This window comes from Panthera leo, chromosome A3 (assembly GCF_018350215.1).
Source record: "Panthera leo isolate Ple1 chromosome A3, P.leo_Ple1_pat1.1, whole genome shotgun sequence".
In the NCBI taxonomy this organism is placed as follows: Eukaryota; Metazoa; Chordata; class Mammalia; order Carnivora; family Felidae; genus Panthera; species Panthera leo.
In genome coordinates, this window is record NC_056681.1 from 15,526,087 (window position 1) to 15,541,431 (window position 15,345).

A 15,345-nucleotide genomic window follows, 5' to 3' on the forward strand; every position below is an offset into this window, starting at 1 on the left:
ATCAAGGCTGCTTCTCTGTTTTTTTGTGATTTTTTTTTTACGTTTATTTATTTATTTTGAGAGAGACAGAGACAGCGCTAGTCGGGTAGGGGCAGAGAGAGAGGGAGACAGAGAATCCCAAGCCGACTCTGCACTGTCAGCACGGAGCCCGATGAGGGGCTTGAACTCTCAAAACTGTGAGATCATGACCTGAGCCAAAACCAAGAGCTGGACGCTCAACTAACTGAGCCACCCAGCCACCCTAAGGCTGCTTCTCTAATACCAAAGTGACTTAGATGCTTCAGGTAAGAATGGAATGCTCTATTCTTACTGATATAGTTTCAAGCATAGTTTCTGATAATCTGTGATTTTAGAAAACATGGTTTCCCAGTGACTAAGAAAATGATAGTAACTCAAAGAGTGGGTCCTTAACAGCACTTGACAGCTACAGCATGTCACAGGGAGAGGTATCTTTTGTTAACTTTGCAGGGAGATTTATCTGTGTCGCTTCTACCAGGCTGATGAATAGCAGGACAGATTTTTACTTCTGAGTTAAGCTTACTTTCTCACTAGAAAAATGCAACGTACCCAAGCGAACACAAAATAGAAACATGAATATTACAATAGATATTGAAGGCATTAAGTGTGTGGAAAAAATTCTGACTCTGCTTTCCTGGCAAGTCCACTTTGCTGGCAAGTTTTACCAAGTATTAAAGGAAGAAAGCATGTTAATTCTTATAAAAATTTCCAGGAGATTCAAATGAAAAATTATACTTCCCAACTCACTTAATGAGGCTAGCATAACCTTAGTTCCAATGTGCAGCAAGAACACCATGAAAAGGAAATTACAGGCCACTTGCACTGATGAACACGGAAAAAAACATCTTAAAATATTAGCAAACAGAATGAAACAGTCTACAGAAAGGATAATGATCTAGCTGTGTTTATCCAAGGGATAGAAGGTGGTTTTTGCAGTAGAAAAGCAATCAATGTAACTTTTCACTGTAACATAATAAAGGAGGAAGTCATGAGATCATGCCAATAGTTGCAGAAAATGCACTTAATAACAATTCAGTGGCCATTCATCTTAAGACTCTTAGCAAACTAGGAACAGATGGGAACTTCCTTAAGCTGTTAAAGGGTATCTGTAACAAAACTCCATAACAATTGTACTTAAAGGCAAAATGTTGAGGACTTTTTTTTTTTTTTTTTTTTTTTTACTGTTTATTTATTTTTGAGACAGAGAGAGAGACAGGGTGTGAGTGGCAGAAGGGCAGAGAGAGAGGGAGACACAGAACCAGAAGCAGCTCCAGGCTCTAAGCTGTCAGCACAGAGCCCGACGCAGGGCTCAAACTCATGAACCGTGAGGTCATGACCCCGGGCCAAAGTCAGATGCTTAATGGACTGAGCCACCCAGGAGCCCCAGAGACTTTTTCTTAGGAAGGCTATTTTTTTAATGTTTGCTTGTTTGTTTGTTTGTTTGTTTTTGAGAGAGAGAGAGAGAGAGAGAGAGAGCAAGCAGGGGAGGGGCAGAGAGAGAGGGAGACACAGAATATGAAGCAAGCTCCAGGCTCTGGGCTCCAGGCTCACGGAGCCCGATGTGGGGCTCGAAGTCATGAACCATGAGATCATGACCTGAGCTCGAAGTCAGACGCTCAACCAACTGCGCCACCCAGGTGTTCCAAGACTTTTTTTTTTTTAAACAAAAACAAAACAAAGATGCCTGCTATCACCATTTCTTTCAACACTGTATCAGATGTTCAGCCAGTGCATTAGGACAAGTAAACGAAATAAAAGTTACAAGAATTGGAAAGGAAAAAGATATCAAGGTGTCACTATCCAAAAGGATAATGACAAAAATCCAAAAATATCTACAGGTAAATTACTAAAATTAACAGGAAAGGTTATCAAGTTCCCTGAGTACAAAATCAATATTTTTAAGAATCAAGCATTGAAAAAGTTAATTGTATTTCTATATTCCAGGAAGAAAAAATTGGATGAAACTTCTTACAGTAGCAGAAAAAGAATCAACTCAATAGAGATAAAATTAAGATGTGCATGATCTCTATGCAGAAAATGGTAAAAGTTTATTGAGAGAAATTAAAGAAGATCTAAGTAGATATACCATATTCATAAATTGGAGATCCTAATACTGTAAAGATGTACCTTTCCCCCACATTTATTTACAGAGTCAATGCAATCCCAATTAATCCCAACAGGGATTTTTGCTGTTTTGTTTTTGCTGTTTTGTTTGCTTGCATGTGTATGTATCTTGCAGTAGCTATTTTAAAAATTCATTTGGAAAAGCAAAAGAACAAGAATAACAAAGACATATCCTTGAAGAAGAATAGAGGAATAAGGCAGAAATACTCCACAAACTATTAATAATTTAATAAAGTAAGAGTAAATCAAATACTGTGATATTGGCCAAGGCTAGACTCACAGACCAATGGTACATTAGCACCAAGTGAGAAGACAGAAAGAATATAGTAATGTGAACGGGGCACATTTAATATGAATATTATTAATGGTTACAGGGAATAAAAAGGAATGAAAGAGTAGGCTAAAGAAAGCCCCAGTGCTGAGGAAGAGTAGTCAAGGAAGGGACAAACTACCAGGAGAGTAAATCCTCTCCAAGGTTGGGATTCAGACTCACCGGAGAGGGTGTGGTGGCAACCTGCTGGTTGGCGGACAAGTGGCTGGGTTGTCCAAAACCGGAGCATTGCACAGTCCCTGGGCAGAGGCTAGCTAGGGTGCTGGAGAAATGCTCTGAGAAGCTGCCTGCTGGGGGTGCTGTTGAACTAACTGGGAAGCCGTAAGCAAGCAGCAAGCTGGGGCACCTGTAGGACTCATGCTTAAGAAGTCTGCCAGGTTATTCATGGAAGCTTCTGGGAGCTGCCTGTGTGAGCTTTCACTGAACACACCTGCTGGGTGAGCTCCACCAGCGGTACTGTAACAGCACTCCCAACTGCTCGGAGAGTTAACTTGCTTTAAGCTTATGCACCTGCTGCTTAACCTAAGTCCCTTGGTCTGTAGCAGAACTAATTTCCCTTGAGATTTGCAGACCACTGGCCTTGAGGAGTGAAGAGCCAAACTTTCCCAGAAGATAAGGCCTGACCACATTCAAAAACAGCAGCCCCTGATGTCAGCAAGTGTGTTCAGGGTCGTCTTCACATATGACTAATGGCTGGGCACCTGCTTCTCTTCCCCTTTTTATGCCTTCCCTTTTACAACCCTCCGGCTTCCCCTGGACAGGGAAGGTGGTCTTTGAAGTGTTAGTCCACCATCTTCTCAGCTTCCTGAATGAAAAAACTGTTCCTTTCTCATCATCACTTGTCTCTGGAGTATTGATTTCTGAGCAGCAAGCAACCGAAACTGAATTCAGAATAGGTTCTCTCTCTGGTAACAGTACCACACATCAGGGCAGCAGGGCAGAAGCAAGAAATAGGAAAGCATATCCGAACCAGGAAGGGAAGACCTTTCCCCCTCCAATGCCTATCCTGCGCCCACTACTGACAAAGATGAACCGCATGCAAGCTGGTAAGGGAGAAATATTCCCATATGACAAGCCAGCAGTGAAGGATGGATTTGGAACTGAGAGGCAGTAAATTGAAAACCAGCACAAACAGAATAGGATAAAGAGCCCCCAAGTAGTCCCCTACATATATACAGGAAGTTGATTTATGTCACAGGTTGTCTTGCAGGGAAAAGAGAGTCTTTTCAATAAAGGTCGCTGGGACAAATATCCATATACATACCCGTATTTCTAAAAAAAGAAAAAGAAGAGAAACTTGATCACTGCCTCTCATCACATGCAAAATCAGTTCCAAACGGGTTGTAGACTTAGTATAAAAAGCAAAACCAAAAAGATTTTAGAATGTAACAGAGGGTAATATTTTCATGACTTCGGTCTAGAGAAAGATTATTTAAAGAGAACACAAAAACACTAACTATAAAGAGGATTCATAAGTTTAACTACAACAAATTTAAATCTTCTGTTTAACAAAAGATACTGTTAAGAAAATTAAAAGGCAAACCACAGGTGGTAGAAGATATTTGCAGTGCATGTCACCAACAAAGGACTCACATCCAGAATATATATAAGAAAGAACTCCTATAAATAAATGTCAAGAATAATCAGTCTAGTAAAAAGATCTATCAAATACATGAATAGCCTCCTCACAAACAAAAAATGAAATGCAAATGTCCAAAAAACATCTTAGAAGCATTCAGCCTCATTACTACTCAGGGAAATGCAAATTAGAACCAAAAATGAGACACTACTACAGATCCACCAAATTGCAAACATTGAATTGTTTAGCAACACTGAGTTGTTTTTTACAAGGATGAGGAGCAACCAGAACGCTCATCCACTGCTGGGGAAAGAGTAAGCTGGGGGCATTTCTTTGGAAAACAATTGGTTGTGATCTAATAAATTTGAGAAAACACATTGTTTCTGATGCAGCAAACCCCAATATAAGTGCATTTACATGTATAGAAGAGGCAGGTAACGGAAATATTTGTAATGGCATCATTCAAAATTACCAAAATCTGGAAACAACCCAGTTGTCCATTAGTATGTACTAGCATGATGGAAAAAGTATGATATATTCATACAACTAGATATAAATGTAAATGTGCATGTAAAATGTGCATGTATATGTATATGTAAAAGCTACACTCAACAACTTGGATGAATTTAAAAGCATAATAGTGAGTGAAAGCATATAAATGGCTCAAAAAATTTATATAAAATTCAATGTATAACTAAAAAGCAAGGAGGTGATTACCCCAAAAATCAGCTTACTTGTTCCCTTTGCTTGAAGAAGGGGATTACAGCTGGGAAAAGGTGGATAGTGGCTTCGAAGTCATTAGAAATACTTTTTTCATCTTGATCTGAGTGGTGCTTACATGGGGTTTGCTTTATAACAATTCATTACATTGCATATTTATGTTTTAAGCACTTTTCTCCCTGTACTGTAGTCTACAACAGATTAATTAATATGAATTAATTAACATGAATATGTTGGCAAATTATATATCAAGTTTGTACATTGGAAATACTAGAAATCAGAAGCACATCAGAAAAAGCGGACCAGAAGAATATGGAAAAATCTCTGAAGTAGGCATCCATACCCCCTCAGAGAATGGAGACATTCTCTCAAGTGCCTGAATGTATTCTCTCCCGTGGGAAGTTGTCTCGATGTCCTAAACAGGAGGTGCGGCTGTAGCTGGCTTCTTCATCAGGCAAACTCGTCTTAGGGCAGGCAATTCGCTGGCTGGGGTTGCAAGGTCAACTGAGAGGAGGGGCACGGGTTCCAAAACTTGCGGACTAACACTTTCTTCTTTAAGGGTCTCAGTTTCCTCATGAATACACTACGAAGACTGGATCACATGACCCCTGGAAGATCAACTGAATGAAACACAGGCGTACAGACTGTCTGAGCTGGGGGTAGCAGAAAGGAGGTAAGAAATTGGTAAGAGATGGTGATGGGTTGCACCCTGGTGCGAAAATGGAGAGACTGGGGTTCTGAAAGGGCAGGGTGTCGCCCAGGTGTTCATGGGACATCCAGTGTGGGACAGAACCAGAGCCACAGTCCCAAATGCCCCTTTTCCTGACGCTGCCTGCCTTTCTGACCCTGGGGCAGTTGAGAGGCTGGGGCAGTGGAGGAGCTAATTGCTACTGGAGGCATGGATCCGAGGAAGGGAAGGCTGCCAGGTTCCAAAGAGGTGGGATCTGACATTTCGAGAGGAATCCAAGCCCTATTTTGTGGGAGCAGCACTTATTTCAGGGAAAAGTTGTCTCGATTGTCCTATCCTGTCCTTCTCTGTCCCACCTCCCCCACCACCAGCACTACCTGAACCCTGGCCACTGCTTTAATCTGTTCCCTCCTCCCTTGGCAAGGACCAGCAGGTGTTTCAATGCAGCCCCAACAAATTAAGAAATATAGCAGCTCAGGTCCCATCCAAGACCCGCTGCATCAGAATCTGCGTTTTTTTCTTTTTTAATGTTTATTTATTTATTTTTGAGAGAGACAGAGTGTGAACAGGGGAGGGGCAGAGAGAGAGAGAGAGAGAGAGAGAGAGAGAGAGAGACAGAATCCAAACCAGGCTCCAGGCTCTGAGCTGTGAGCATAGAGCCCAATGCAAGGCTCGAACTCATGAACTGTAAGATCATGACCTGAGTCGAAATTGGACGCTTACCTGCCTGAGCCACCCAGGCACCCCAGAATCTGCGTTTTGTGGTTCTTTTCACATTAGTATTTGACCAGCCCGGCGTGCCTGTTTGTAGATTCCCAGGAGAGCATACACTTTATGTGGACGAGAGGGTCAGTACCAAGTGGGTGGGTGCATTTGTATTATAGATCTGTATGTTTACAGGCACCCTTGTGCATCTCTGTATGTAAGTGTGATGTGTCTCTTGTTTAAAGGTGGGCAGCTTTTCTTGAGGGCTGACTATACGTCAGACACCCTGGAAGTTCCTAACATGATCATTTATATCCTCTGTCTCATGTGATTTTCATAAAGGCCTTGCAGGGAACAAAGAGTGAGGATGATTTGTGTTGAAAGCCTTAAAAATATCCAAACCCTTTGACCCAGTACATTGCACTTCCAGACATCTGTCCTAGCACAAAAATCTGAAATAACGAAAAAAATGATTCACGTACAAAGATTTACATGTACATGTAATCTATAATAGAAACCAAGAACTGGGAATGACTGTTTGTCCAGTGGAGATACAGGAACGATGACACAGGCTTGAAGTGAACAATGTGGCCATTAGCTGAGTTCAGCTGAACCATGGTTTCCTGTCCATGCCAAGTACATGCTGTGCAAAAGGTTGATAGGGCAGATCGACCTGGCCCCTGCTCTCATGAAGATCATGAGAGCTATGAAGTTTGCATAACACTGGGAGATTGTGTTAGCATGTAAACCAAAAAAGAGGATCTGAAACGGTATATCAAATGTAATTGCAATCAAGGAAAATATGCACTTGAATCAGAAAGAACAAACCATATCTCCCCTCCAGACTGGGAGCTGGGAGGGGGCAGGTGACCTGCTGGGCTGTACACACAGTCCTGTGAAAGCCTTGACTTGTTTTCTGTATAAACTGTTTCCAATTCCCCACAGGTTGCAAGAGTCGCAGTTTGAAAGGAACAAAGGGAATGTTTTGTGAAATAACATTCAATACTAGCTCCTTTGTGGAAAGGATAGCTTTGCAAATTATGGGGAAAATTTTTAGGAAAACGTTTCTCTGTCTCTGTGTAGATTTAGACTGTACATTATCTGTGACTTGTCCATGCTTCAGGGTGTGCGTGTTGTAAGCCCGTCTGTCATCCGGTCCAACCAATACTCACTGGACACTTGGAAAATAAAGATTGCGTGGAAGTCACAGCAGATGGAGAGCTGAAGACGACTAACCATGTTATGTCAATGCCCACTCTGGATCACTTGAGGAAACTTGGAATGCCAAAGACCTCCTCCCTAGGCCATCTTGCGTCACCCTTTCCAGAATGAGGACCCCAGGTGCAGGGAAATACAGTGCTGGGCTGTGCCCACACATCACTTCATAGGAAAGGGAGGCTGAGCCCTGAAAAGAGAGGGATTTCTGGGTTACACACGGAATGTGCTGCACAACTTGCTCGGCTCTTTGTCTTTCTACTTGTCTTCTCCAATTGTTTGGATAATCATTACATAAAAAAAAAAAAAAAGAAACTCTTGGGGCGCCTGGGTGGCTTAGTCGGTTGAGCATCCTACTCTTGATTTTGGCTCAGGTCACGATCTCACAGTTCACGAGATGGAACCCCACGTCTGCTGACAGTGCAGAGCCTGCTTGGGATTCTCTCTCTCCCTCTCTCTCTGCCCCTCCCTCACGTATTCTCTCTCTCTCTCAAAACAAATAAATAAACATTTAAAAAATGAAACTCTCATCAACGAATTAAAAAATACTGAAAGAGTTCAGAAATTATATTTGATTCCCTAATTTTTTTTAAGACAGGTGTTTTTTTAAAAATTTTTTAAATATTTATTTATTTTTGAGAGAGACAGAGACAGAACGCGAGTGGGTTGGGGCAGAGAGAGAGGGAGACACGGAATCCGAAGCAGGCTCCAGGCTCCGAGCTGTCAGCACAGAGCGCGACGCGGGGCTCAGACTCATGGGCCGTGAGATCCTGACCTGAGTCGAAGTCAGACGCTCAACCGACTGAGCCACCCAGGCGCCCCTTAAGACAGGTTTTTTAAAGAGCAGTTTCAGATTCACAGCAAAATTAAGAGACAGGGACAGAGATTTCCTGTAGCCTCCTCCCCCACATGTGCAGAGCTTCCCCCACGATCAACATCCCCCACTAGAGTGGTACATTTGTCACAATCCATGAACCTGGGTCGCCTGGAGTCCACAGTTTCCATTAGGGTTCACTCTTGGTATTAAACATTCCATAGGTTTGGATAACTGTATAATGACATATATCCATCATTATCGTATTTCACAGAGTAATTTCGATGCCCTAAAAATCCTCCACCTCGTGATTTCCCCATCCCCCATCCCTGGCAACCTCTGATCCTTTTATTGTCTCCTTAGTTTTGCCTTTTCCGGAAGGTCATAGAGCTGGAACCATACACCATGTAACCTTTTCAGATTGGCTTCTTCTACTTAGTAATATGTATTTACGTTTCTTCCCTGTCTTTCCATGTTTTCGTGGTTCATTTCTTCAGAATAATATCCCATTGTCTGGAGGTACCACAGTTTATTTATCCATTCACCTACGGAAGGGTATCTTGGTTGCTTGCAAGTTTAGGCAACTATGAATATAGGTGATATTAACATCTTTGTGTAGTTCTTTTGTGTGGACATAAGTTTTCTGGTCCATTGGGTAAATACCAAGGAGGATGACTGCTTAGTCATATGATAGAAGTATGTTTAGTTTTGTAAGAAACTGCCAAATTGTCTTCCAAAGTGGCTGAACCATTTTCCGTTCCTGCCAGCAACGTATGGGAGTTTCTTGTTGCCTCACATCCTCGCCAGCATTTAATGTCGTCAGTGTTCCAGATTTCAGCCATTCTGATAGGTATACAGAGTATCTCATTGTTATTTTTATTTGCATTTCCCTGATGACGTATGATGTGGAGCATCTTTTCATATGCCTATTTGCCTTTGGTATATATCTTCTTTGGTAAGTTGTTTGTTCAGGTCTTTGGCCCATTTTTTAATCCAATTGTTTTCTTGTTGCGTTTTGAAGAGTTCTTTGTATATTTTATGTAACGATCCTTTATCAGATGTGTCTTTTGCAAATATTTTCTCCCAGTCTGTGGCTGGTCTTCTCATTCTTTTGACATCGTCCTTCACAGTGGAGTTTTTGGTTTTGTTTTTTTTTAACTTTAATGAATGTTTTTGCAGTGGTCCCTTTGAATATTCTTCCTTAGGTCAGATGCCCTGAGAAATGTGTCAGAGGCAGAGATTTACGTGCAAGAGGTTTACTGGGGTGTATTCTGAGGAATAACAGCTGTGAGAAGTAGAAGAAGCAGGGCTGGGTAGAAGGACAAGTGCACTTGTGATGCAGTTACAACAGGGGTTCAGCCGATCCCATGGGGAGCTCAGGAGTTACAAGGGCCCTTCAAAGGTGTCCCTAGTCAAACTAGGAAGCTAGGCCTTTGTGCCCCCAACATTCACCAGTCAGCAGACACAGGTTGCCCCTGGGAACAGGGCATTACCCTTGGATGAAGCAGATCACTTTGGCTGGAGAAATTCCCAGGGAGGGACTCAGCTGTGTGCGTCAGCAGCCAATCCTCCCTGCACTCAAAGGCATGGGCACCTCAGTCCCGTGGGAGGATCTGGACGGCACACCACAGCATCCACTATATCATCTGAAAAATATAAACTTGCAAATAAAGAAAAAGAATGTGAGGCTTTGAGTTCCACCACTGATTTGTTGCATGATCTCAGGCACATCCTCTCTTTGGACCTCACTTTCCCCATCTATCCACTAAGACATTACTAGACGGACAGCCTCTGATTTTCTAGGTATTACTAGACAGACAGCCTCTGATTTTTCTAGTTGTGGCTAATTGGGACACTCATAAGTCACAATCACGAGGCAAGCAAGTGTCCTGGAAGCTGGCCATGGTAGCCAGAGAAGAGGAGGCTGAGGTGAGGCCAAGAGATTGGGGGAGTTCCTAGAACAAGATGAGGTGGCCTATCTTACCGGGGGTTTCCCTCAAAGGTACTTCTATGAATCATTAGTTTGTAAAACAGCAGAACAACGTGTGGCATTGAAAGTCAGCTGAACCAACCCTTCATTACACAAATGAGAGGTCATGTCCAACATCACACACTGAGTCAACAGCAGATCTGGGGACAACCATAATTCCTGAAGCCTGGCCAGGTGGTTTCTCAATGTCCCCGCCACCTATACCTCCGGAGACTGAGTCAAGGTTTGTTTTGGCTGAAAGAAAGGGATGCCCCCTCCAGCCAACTTCCACGAAAGGAGATCTATTTGAAAAGAGTCAGGATGAGAGGAGATTTTCCCTATCCTCTTCTTAAGAAGGGGAAAAACCAGGGGATTGGAAAGAAGCAGTTTGAGCACAGAGCTGTCGGTCAGTGGAGGGCAAGTTCAAAACGTACCCAGAGTGCTGGAGACGCACACACTCTCTTAGCGTAATAAGGTCAGAATTAATAGACCCCATGTCATAAGGTCAGATTCCTTCATATAAACCTCAAGAGACTTTCTGGGAAAAATTCAGATTAATTTTGTGGTCTAGGTATTGGATTTTAGACAAGCTGCTCGCTCTCAAGTGACCTTGAGCCAGGGTGAAAGATTGCAACCTTTTCCCCTTACTCACCTCCAAAAGATTGTTTTTTCTCCCTCCCCTCTTCTAGACGATCACTGCTCTGGCCACACAGAATCCACAGACACTGAAATTTGAGTCCCATGCCTCCCCACCAAACACCAGAAGCATAGGTGAGAAAGTTACTTGCTATTTAGTGGACTGGAGGGGGTGGGTCACGTGTCGATGCATGGTATTCCTGTCGTGAGGGATGACATACTCCAGGAAAAGGAGATACAGTAGCACAGAGAAGGGAACTTCATAAAAAAGGAAAAGGCTTTGAAAAAGAGCTGGGAAGGAAGGAACACTTGGGGAGTCCTCCAGAGTTCTAGGGCCTATCCACAGGGATGCCCCAGAAGGCCTGGCCCCAGAGCAGGAGCCGGGGAAGGCACTGTGCGGTCTAAGAGAGCAGAGGGTGAACATCTGCCTCTCCTCCAGCAGCTCAGCATGGCTACAGATGGAAATGCCTGGTGAGACTGTCTAACCCCGCTCATGATCTGTCGCACATAATGTTGCATCAGGGAAGGTTCTCACCTGCAGTTGACAACCTGGCCAGAGAGAGCAAAACTGAGGTTTCAGGTTCTTCTCTCTTCTTTCCCATCCCCAACCCCACCCAGAGATGGACTAGAGGCCCTTTCATATGGCATCCATGATGAAATGAAGCATTACAAAGAACTCAAAGGCAGGAAATGAAGCAAGGCCACCCAGGGGGCTGAAAACAGACTCCAAACAGCAGTCAGGAACCGTACGATTCACGTAACACACAAATTCCAAATCTCAGTGCCTTAGCCCAGCACAAATTTATTTCTTGCTCATGTAGTAGTCCCAAGCAAGTGGGGAGGACAGGCCATGATCCACACAGAAATTAGGAATCCCAGACTCCGTCCTCCAGGTCCTTGACGTCCTCTCCATGACGCCAGCAGACGGCGAGAGAGTTTTATGGGGCAGGTCCAGAACTGGAACACATCACTCCCACTCTCTTTTCACTGACCAGAGCTCAGTCACTAGCTATACTCAGTTGAAAAGGGAGGTGAAAAACTCAGCCTAGCCGTGTGCCCGGGGAAAAGTGGGCACCGTGGGTACTGGCGATCGCTAAGGTTAGTTATCTTGAGTGCCGTCTCTCTGTGGCTGCAGGATCTTTGCTCTGGAGTAGTCCAGCTTTTCCAGAGAAGGATCCTCTCAGTCTCTGCCTGATGGCTTTAGGCCTGGCTGCAGAAGGTCTGCAGCTGGGGGGAGTGAGGCTGGGGTGCCGCTGAGGTGACGGGAACCTCACCATTAGCGAGCAGCTTTTCACCATTTCCTGTCATTAGGGGACAGTCAATGGGTTACTCATTTCACGTGTTGTACCTCCCATCCTTATAATTTTATAGAATTCACACTGCTATTATCCTCCCCATGTTACAGATGACAAAACAGAGACTCAGTGGGACCAAGTCCCACAGATTTGCCTCGAATTACAGAGCCCGTAATGTACAGATGCAGGATTTCTTTTTTATTTTTCTTTTTAAATTTTATTTGAGAAAGAGAGGGTGTGGGGAGAGGGGAAGAAGGAGACAGGGAGACAGAATCCCAAGCAGGCTGCATGCTCAATGCGGAGCCCAACAAGGGACTTGATCATGACCTGAGCCTAAATCAAGAGTCAGACGCCCAACTGACTGAGTCACCCAGGCGCTCCCAGATGCAGGATTTAAAGCCATATCTGCTTGGCTCTGAAATGCTCTCTTCTTTTCCATTTCCTAGCTTGGGGGATAAAACCACACACACGCAGATCTGTCTTTCTTCACCTCACCCCTCATCCCCTAGACCAGACGCAATGAGTCAAGGAAGACAGAGATGCAGAGAAAACGGTGTATTTATTTTTTCAAGAACCAGTAGACATTTCCCTCTTGTGTGCCAAGCCTCACGTTGGCTGCTGGGCACACGCAGATAAACCAAGCCTGACCTTAGGCCCCTGGAGGTGTTGGTCCCAAAGCCACACATTCATCAAGGCACTTTCCTCTTTCTCTGGTTTGGGGAGAAAAGGAATCCTCCAACCACACGTACCAGGAAGTCCTAATCTTGTTGAAGTGGTGAGAACGTATCTGTGGAAAGAAAATAAAACAGAACCTCAGCACAGGAACAATCCCAGTGATCCTCGTGTTCCTCCCACCCAGAAGGTCCTCCTTTCAGAGGGCCCTGTGTTCCTTGGGATAAGAGAGAGAACACGGTGCTGGAATGGTCAAAACAGCAGTGGTCTTTGATCTAGGAATCAAGAACGAATTCATGTTGTCCGTTGACTCTCCGCTTCCATCTTCATTCTAGTAAAATCAGGGCATTGGGCCAGATAATTCAGGAATGGCCTCTACACCTGGGCATCACACTGGGCTTTCTTATGGTTCCAGGTGACCTAGCCCTAGCGAGGCCACAACCATGGCAACGCTCTCTCAATGCACACGGCACTTCAAGTTTTAAGAGACACTTTTACATGTAGTATCTCAGTGGACATACTTGTATCCGCTTTACAGATGGGGACACTGGAGCTAAGAAGGATACAGGCATTGCTCACCGTCACATAGTCAGCCAGAGGCAGAGGTGATAGGAAAAGATCAACTTCTTGCCTTTGGTATCATGGCTCCTTTCGCCTGGCTCATTCCAGGAATCCTTCCCTTCCAGGACCCAGAACTGCCAGTCATAGGTGGCCCTGGGGACTGCTTGTTTAGAAAACCGGGGGTGAATGGTGTCGAAGGGCAGTGGGTCTGCGTGGTGGGTGGGGAGGATACGTAGGGAGAGGCCAAGCATCCTCCTTCACATGGGAGAGCACCAGGGAGTTGAGACCTGTCGTCGGCTAGGGAATACGGGTCTGTGCCAGATCTTACCTTTCAGTGGCTCAACACATGAATTCCCACATGGCCCCTTGCAGCACTTCAGACCGGTCAGGCAGTCACCGTCATTCAGGCAGGTGTCTAGGGGGTTGGGCTCCTTACACTCGCCAATGACCAGTGGACACCTCCCAGGATTGACCTTAACTGGTGAGAACAAGGCATGCCAATCACTTCCTCTCTACCTCAGCACCCAGACTGAGGCCAGTGAGTGTCCCGAAGGAGCCCCCTTTCCGCCAAGGGGGCCCTAACCAGTGCTGCAAGTGTCTGACAGACAGAGTGACTCATTAGCCGAATGAGTGGCTGAGGGGCTGGCCGGCTGCCCCCCCCCCCCCCCCCCCCGCCTCCCTCAACTTCTCCAAGATGTGTGTCCTCAAGTTAAAATCCCTCTGGTCCTCTCTTCCAGGACTCTGTTTCCTCACCTTGCTCCGATGGGTCTACAGGATCCATGCATTTGTTGCTGCAAATGCTGGGACAGCATTTCTGATCCTTTGGACACTGCCAGTCATTCAGGCATTCATGGGGCTCGTACACAAGGCATAGGCCATGAGGTCTGAAGGGGCAGGCTCCACTCTTAACTTTTTCTACGGGCAAGAACAAAGGAAGAAGAAGGAGATGATTCTGAGTCATGACCACCATCCTGGACTGCCACCATGGCTGATTCCCAGCTACCAATGAATGCAACGTGGACTGGCTCAAAAAGTCTTGAAAGTGTAGCCTTCAGCTGTTGCGAGCCAGTATGAGCCACCTCCGGCACGCAGCCGGATAGAGCTCATGGTCAGGTGCTCCCAGCCGGGGATTGACTGGGAGGGAGGCAGAGAGGGACTGCCATAGCAGGAGAGGCGACTCGTCAGAGCCCGAAGGGAAGATTGCAGATCGGTTGACAAGAAAATAGAGAAAGAGAGCGACCTTGAAAAAAGAAACAGTAAGAGAAAAAAAGAACATTTTGGAAGAGTGACCAGACAGAGACTGAAATGATGTGACAGAGAAAAAGACCAAATGGTAAAGAAGAAACTGTAGAGAAAGAAAAGCAAGCAATATGGGGGCTGGAGTCAACCGGTCCATCTGGCAGAAGGTGGGTTTCTGGATGCTCAGAAACTCTTAGCTGAAGTCTTCAGAGAGACACTTGAAATTAGGGACCAGGAGGGGCGCCTGGGTGGCTCAGTTGGTTAAGTGACCGACGTCGGCTCAGGTCACGATCTCACAGTTTGTGGGTTCGAGCCCCGCATCGGGCTCTGTGCTGACAGCTTGCTCGGAGCCTGGAGCCTGCTTCAGATTCTGTGTCTCCTTCTCTCTCTGTCCCTCCCCGGCTTGTGCTCTGTCTCATGCTGTCTCTCAAAAATAAATAAATGTAAAAAAAAAAAATTCTTTTAAAGAAATTAGGGGCCATGGGCCGGACCACTGGAAAGGTGGCTACAGGGTCAATCCCTGGATTAGCAGGAAGAGGCTACCGCCATGCGGAGCCATCACTGACCCTGGCACCTGGATACGGCCTAAGAGACTCCAACTCACCTGTGCTAGTACCTTCTGCAGTCCAGGGTGTGAGGATTTCAAGGGCAAGGAGCACCGTGAAGGTGATGAGGCTGCTCGGTTTCATAGTGACGGCAGATGGGGCAGTGGAGGCCAGAGTCAGCCTCTCCCTTTGTACCTCTGCCTGAGGGTGTGGTCTTTCCAGAACTGCCCTGGG

The 15,345-nt window shown here is 45.2% G+C and overlaps 1 protein-coding gene across 1 annotated transcript; it reads right to left on the reverse strand.

Moving 5' to 3' along the window:
- Positions 1-12,634: 12,634 nt before the first annotated feature.
- Positions 12,635-15,298, reverse strand: LOC122214892 (antileukoproteinase-like). Its single transcript, XM_042930118.1, has 4 exons — positions 15,171-15,298; positions 14,081-14,242; positions 13,656-13,805; positions 12,635-12,881 (listed from the first exon to the last, which is right to left on the reverse strand). The coding sequence occupies exons 1-4, from the start codon at positions 15,253-15,255 to the stop codon at positions 12,853-12,855; spliced, it is 426 nt and encodes a 141-aa protein (XP_042786052.1). The 5' UTR covers positions 15,256-15,298; the 3' UTR covers positions 12,635-12,852.
- Positions 15,299-15,345: the final 47 nt, after the last annotated feature.